General features: G+C 46.4%; 1 protein-coding gene across 1 annotated transcript in view; it reads left to right on the plus strand.

The window, feature by feature from the left end:
• The window catches only part of SYMPK (symplekin scaffold protein), a 43,555-nt gene that overhangs the window by 12,063 nt on the left and 24,452 nt on the right, over positions 1–7,040 (plus strand). The window contains 3 exon segments of the mRNA XM_017874341.1: positions 1,516–1,642; positions 2,381–2,630; positions 6,495–6,665. Coding sequence (XP_017729830.1) covers positions 1,516–1,642; positions 2,381–2,630; positions 6,495–6,665 — 548 coding nt within the window.

A 7,040-nucleotide genomic window follows, 5' to 3' on the forward strand; every position in this document is an offset into this window, starting at 1 on the left:
TAAATATTTTGTTTGTAAGGCACTGTACTAAATGCTTGAGCAGTTTCGTTATTCATAGTACTACGGATCAGTTGTTTGACCCTTGAACTGAAGAGAAGACAGGCTTAGAGAGGTGAAGTGAATTTTCTTAAGGTCATACAGCCAGAATGCGGCAAGGCTGGCATTTTATTTATTTATTATTTTTTTGAGATGGAATCTCACTCTGTCACCCAGACTGGAGTGCAGCGGTGCAATCTCGGCTCACTACAACCTCTGCCACCAGAGTCAAGTGATTGTCCTGCCTCAGCCCCCCGAGTAGCTGGGATTACAGGTGCCTGCCACCACACCCAGCTAATTTTGTTTGTTGTTGTTGTTTTTTTGTTTTGAGTTGGAATTTTGCTCTTGTTGCCCAGGCTGGAGTGCAATGGCGCGATCTCGGCTCATTGCAACCTCCGCCACCCAGGTTCAAGCGATTCTCCTGCCTCAGCCTCCCAAGTAGCTGGAGTTACAGGCGCCCGCCACCACGTCCAGCTAATTTTGTATTTTTAGTAGAGATGGGATTTCACCATGTTGGTCAGGCTGGTCTCAAACTCCTGACGTTAGGTGACCCACCTGCCTCAGCCTCCCAAAGTGCTGGGATTATAGGCATGAGCCACCGCGCCTGGCCGAGGCTGGGATTTTAACTCATGTCTGCAATGCCAGAGCCCAAATATCCTATCTCCCCATTTACCGGGAGAATTCACGGTAAATTTTCTGAATTTGTGAAAAGTCCATTCAGCAAATACATACCATGTGACTGCTGTTGTACCAGGCATCCGTGGTAGCTGTAGTATAGCGGTGAGCAAAAACGTGTTATTCCTGACTTCATGTAGCTGACAGCTAAGTTTCATACTTTTTGACTGATTTAATTAATATTTCAGATTGCAATGTATGTTGTGAAAATTCTGTGCTGAGCTCCTGTTTATTCATTGAACAAACATTTATTGGAGGCCCTTCGTTTTTTTCTTCAACGAAAAATGACCCTGCTGGGGTTATTGCTAAGCTAGGAAAGGGTCCCCACTTTTTGAGCCCTCAGACTGAGGCAAGCAAAACTATGATTACAGAAAACAAAGTGCTTTAAAGTAGCCATGGCTGGTGTTTACTGAACGCTTTCTGCATGTCAGGCACTCTTCTAAGCACTTTACATGTATTGTTGCAATTTTCCCAAAAAAATTGCGTAAACAATTGAGATAGATACTATTATTCTAAATTAGGTGAAGTCACTTGTACAGTTCACACAGTTGTCTGCCCCTACTGTCCCTTCTGTGAACAGCAGGCCCCTGAGAGAGCAAAGGAGTTGGGGTTGCAAGACCAGTCTAGATAGAGGTTCAGGGATGGCTCAGTCTGGAGGCGCCAGGCACCGCTCCCAGTTTCTGGATGTGCCATTCCTGTCCCCTGAGACAGGCCCCTGATTTCCCTTCCCTCCTGAACCTCAGGCTCCTCCTGCCTACTCTAAGACCACACCTTGACCTCACCCCTTTTTTCTCCATCCCCCAGCAAGCGAGACATTGAGTTGCTGCTGAAACTCATTGCAAACCTCAACATGCTCTTGAGGGATGAGAATGTGAATGTGGTGAAGAAGGCCATCCTCACCATGACCCAACTTTACAAGGTGGCCCTGCAGGTGAGAGTGCCTTCCCCACGCAGGACCATCCTGCCTGATAGGTCTTGTTGACAGACTAATATGCTGGGGTTCAAAACCAGCATCCGAGCATACTCTTTATGGGCAAGATGTGCCGTTGGTCTGTGGGAACAGATAACAGAGAGAGCTAATGTTGTCTCCTGGGTCAGGAAGTTGCACTTAACCATCATTCCTTCCATTGACCATCCATTTATTCACTCAGCAGACATTCCCTGAAACATGTCCTCTGTGATGCTAGGCTAGGTGATGCTGGGGACACAGCAGTGACCAAGACAGCTTACTGCCTTCACAGTGCTCATAACCCAAGGAGGGAGGTAGACCTTGATGAATGAATCACATAAATATTGATTATGGAGTGTGATAGGAAAAGAACACTATGGTGTGATGTACATTAGCATTAATAAAATGAATGAATCCATTTAATCACCACCACCTTGTGAAGTCAGCATTGTTACTCCTTTACCTTAAAATGTGCATCTTCATCACACTGAGAAGTCACTGTCTGCATCCCCATGAGGGCAGGGCAAGGCCTGGCAACTACTCAGTCCTGTCTCCAGCATCACCCAGCACTGGGCTGGGGCAGAGTTGGAACTCAGTAACTGTTAACCAAATGAATGTATTCATCATTCATGGTTCTCTAGGTATCGGTGGAGGGTGTTGATGATTGATGCATTGTCTTCACCTTTTTGTCCCTTCCATTCCTTCCTGGCCTACTGGCAGTGGATGGTGAAGTCACGGGTCATTAGCGAGCTACAAGAGGCCTGCTGGGACATGGTATCTGCCATGGCGGGGGACATCATCTTACTGTTAGACTCTGACAATGACGGCATCCGCACCCATGCTATCAAGTTTGTGGAGGGCCTCATTGTCACCCTGTCACCCCGCATGGCTGACTCGGAGATACCCCGACGCCAGGAGCATGATATCAGCCTGGACCGCATCCCTCGTGACCACCCCTACATCCAGTACAGTGAGTGCTTCCTTCAGCTGCTGCCCCTGACAACCCTGCACCAGTTTCCTCTCCTTCACGCCCCTCCCTCTCTCCCCCTTGTCTTTCTTAGTTTTAAATTTCTGAAACAGTGCGCAGTTGCTAAGAGCCCTGATGGAGGTTCACATCCCAACTGCACTGCTTACTCATCATGAACTTGGGCAAGTTGCTTGTCTCTGTGCTTCATTTTCCTTTTTGTAAATTGGAGACGATAGCATAGTCCCACTCTCACAGGTTTGTAGTGAAGTTCCATGAGTGTGAGCCAATCAATGTGCTAGTTTTATGGTTTTCTTTTTTCTTTTTTTTTTTTTGAGACGAAGTCTTCCTTTGTTGTCCAGGCTGAAGTGCAGTGGTGCAATCTCAGCTCACTGCAACCTCCGCCTCCTGGGTTCCAGTGATTCTTCTGCCTCAGCCTCCCAAGTAGCTGGGACTACAGGAGCCCGCCACCACACCCAGCCAGTTTTTTTAAAAATTATTTTTAGTAGAGGCGGGGTTTCACCATATTGGCCAGGCTGGTCTCAAACTCCTGACCTTGTGATCCGCCTGCCTCGGCCTCCCAAAGTGCTGGGATTACAGGCATGAGCCACCGCGCCTGGCAGTTTTATGGTTTTCTTACCTGCAAATTATAAAAGTAGGACATAGGCCAGGCGTGGTGGCTCATGCCCCAGCATTTTGAGAGGCTGAGGTGGGCAGATCACTTGAGGTCAGGAGTTTGAGACCACCCCTGCCAACATAGTGAAACCCCTGATCTACTAAAAATACAAAAATTAGCCAGGCATGGTGGCGGGCACCTGTAATCCCAGCTACTTGGTAGGCTAAGGCACAAGAATTGCTTGAACCCAGGAGGCAGAGGTTGCAGTGAGCCGAGATTGTGCCACTGTACTCCAGCCTGGGTGACAGAACGAGACTGTCTCAAAAAAAGCGTAGTATATATACACTTGGTGTCAAACAATGTGGGTGAGTATAAAGGAATAATGTCCCCTCCTTCAGTTCTGCTTTCCAGAGATAAACGCTGGTAAGAGTGTTATGTTTCCTTCCAGATCTTTCCTGTGCAGGTGTAGGTATTTGTATGTGTATATGCATAGTGTCTGCGTTTGTTTGCTTTTCTGTTTGCAAAAACGAGGCCATGCTTTGTGTTTTCATTTGAGAGACATTAAAGTATAGTAGCTTGTGTCTGACACGTAGCCTATTTTCCCTTGTCTCTGAGCCTGATTCCTCATTGGTAAATTGGGGATCATTATTATGGCATCTAATTTAGGATGTAGGTATGAGCATTTGGTGAATTAATATGGCTGGAATAGTAAACATTCCGTAAATATTGGCTATTCTTACATATTGTCTGACAGCCTTTTTGACTTAATAGTGTCAGTGACATCTTTCCCCATGAGAATCATGTTCAGTTGCTATACCATATTCCATAGTATAGTTACATTACATTCTCCTAAGCAATGCTCTCTTGATGGTCATTTAGATTTTTAATTCACTATTTTAAATAACGTGGCATTCAAATGAAAACTATGATGAAATATCGTCTCACCCCAGTTAAAGTAACTTTTAACAAAAAGACGGACAATAACAAATGCTGGCGAGGATGTGGAGAAGGGAAACACTTGTACGCTGTTGGTGGGAATGTCACTTACTACAGCCTAAAAATTGTTTGGAGTTTGGAGGTTCCTCAGAAAATTTAAAATTGAGCTACCATATGATCTAGCAATCCCACTGCTAGATATGTACCCGAAATAAAGGAAATCAGTGTATCAAAAAGATACCTGCACTCCCATATTTATTGCAGCACTAGTCACGATAGCCAAGACTTTGGAGCAAACTAAATGTTCATCAACAGATGAATAAAGAAAATGTGGTGGCCGGGCGCGGTGGCTCAAGCCTGTAATCCCAGCACTTTGGGAGGCCGAGACGGGCGGATCACAAGGTCAGGAGATAGAGACCATCCTGGCTAACACGGTGAAACCCCGTCTCTACTAAAAAAATACAAAAACTAGCCGGATGAGGTGGCGGGCGCCTGTAGTCCCAGCTACTCGGGAGGCTGAGGCAGGAGAATGGCGTAAACCCGGGAGGCGGAGCTTGCAGTGAGCTGAGATCCGGCCACTGCACTCCAGCCCGGGCGACAGAGCGAGACTCCGTCTCAAAAAAAAAAAAAAAAAAAAAAAAAAAAAAAAAAAATGTGGTACTCGGTACTCATACACAATTGAGTACTATTCAGCCATAAAAAAGAAGGAGATCCTGTTATTTGTAACAACATGGATGGAAGTAGAAGTCATGAAGTGAAATAAGCCAGGCGCCGAAAGACAGCTTTGCATGTTCTCCCTTATTTATGAGAGCTAGAAATGAAAACAGTTGAACTCATGGAGACAGACAGTAGAATGATGGTTACCAGAGACTGAAAAGCGTCATGGGCGGCTGGGGAGGAAGTGGGAATGGTTAATGGGTACAAAATAATAGTTAGAACAAATAAGATCTAGTATTTGATAGCCAGGCATGGTGGCATGTGCCTGTAGTCTCAGCAACTCAGGAGGCTGAGTTGAGAGGATCACCTGAGTCTGGGTGGTGGAGGTTGCAGTGAGCCGGGATCACACCACTGCTTTCCACCCTGGGCAACAGAGTGAGACCCCATCTCGGGGGAAAAAAAAAAGATCTAGTATTTGATAGCACAATGGGGTAACTATGCTAAAAAATAATCGTACATTTTAAAATAGTTGAAATAGTATAATTGGATTGTGTCTAACAAAACGGACAAATGCTTGTGATGGATACCCCATTTACCCTGATGTGATAATTATGCATTGCATGCCTGTATCAAAATCTCATGTACCCCATAATTATTTACACCTACTATATACCCATTAAAATTATGGCCGGGCACTGTGGTTCGCGCCTATAATCCCAGCACTTTGGGAGGCTGAGGCGGGCGGATCACGAGGTCAGGAGATCGAGACCATCCTGGCTAACACGGTGAAACCCTGTCTCTACTAAAAATACAGAAAATTAGCCGGGCATGGTGGCAGGCGCCTGTGGTCCCAGCTACTTGGGAGGCTGAGGCAGGAGAATGGTGTGAACCCGGGAGGCGGAGCTTGCAGTGAGCCAAGATCGCGCCACTGCACTCCAGTCTGGGCGACAGAGCGAGATTCTGTCTCAAAAAAAAAAAAAGATGTATATGGCATTCATTATGTTTCTGTATAGGAAAAGTCTGGAAAGATATCCACCAAAGTTGTAAGCATTAATTTTTGGGGACTGTATTGAGGGGAGTGGTGCCACAAGGGACTTTGAGTTGTGTGTATATACACATATTCTAATCTTTCACTATTGCAAACCCATGCTTTGAACATCTTTATAACTGAATTTTTTTTTTTTTTTAATATGGAGTCTCACTCTGTCGCCCAGGCTGGAGTGCAGTGGTGTGATCTTGGCTCACTGAAACCTCCATCTCCTGGGTTCAAGCGATTCTCCTGCCTCAGCCTCCGAAGTAGCTGGGATTACAGGCACAGGCCTCCATGCTTGGGCTAATGTTTTGTACTTTTAGTAGAGACGAGGTTTTACCATGTTGGCCAGGCTGGTCTTGAACTCCTGACGTCAAGTGATCCACCTGCCTTGGCCTCCCAAAGTGCTGGGATTACATGCATAAGCCACCGTGCCCAGCCCCTTGTAACTAAATTTTTATACTCATTAATAGTCTCATAGAACTAATCGACTACCACATTTTCTGTTTTTCCCGCCGTTCATAGACATCCAGGTACCAGGATCTGTCCTTCCTTTTAGTCCCAAAAGCTGCTGTCTCCAGAGGCCTGGGAAAAAGTATCCCACTGACTGCTTCTCCTCTCTGTCTCTTAGACGTACTATGGGAAGAGGGCAAGGCAGCCTTGGAGCAGCTGCTTAAGTTCATGGTGCACCCTGCCATCTCTTCCATCAATCTGACCACAGCGCTGGGCTCCCTCGCCAATATCGCCCGCCAGAGACCCATGTTCATGTCTGAGGTGATCCAGGCCTATGAAACTCTGCATGGTAGGTCAACACCCTCCCCCTGCCTTCTCTTCACTGGCCAGTCCACTCTTTCTGTGTTTTTTTTTTTTTTTTTTTTGAGACAGAGTCTCTCTCTGTCACCAGGCTAGGGTGCAGTGGAGCAATCTTGGCTCACTGCAACCTCCGCCTCCTGGGTTCCAGCGATTCTCCTGCCTCAGCCTCCCGAGTAGCTGGGATTATAGGACGCACCACCACACCCAGCTGATTTTTTTTACTTTTAGTAGAGACAGGGTTTCACCATGTTGGCCAGAGTGGTCTCGATCTCTTGACCTCGTGATTTGCGTGCCTCGACCTCCCAAAGTGCTGGGATTACAGGCGTGAGCCACTGCACCTGACCTCAGCCTGCTCATTCTTTTA

This window comes from Rhinopithecus bieti, unplaced genomic scaffold (genome assembly GCF_001698545.2).
Source record: "Rhinopithecus bieti isolate Rb0 unplaced genomic scaffold, ASM169854v2 scaffold_7888, whole genome shotgun sequence".
NCBI classification, from domain to species: Eukaryota; Metazoa; Chordata; class Mammalia; order Primates; family Cercopithecidae; genus Rhinopithecus; species Rhinopithecus bieti.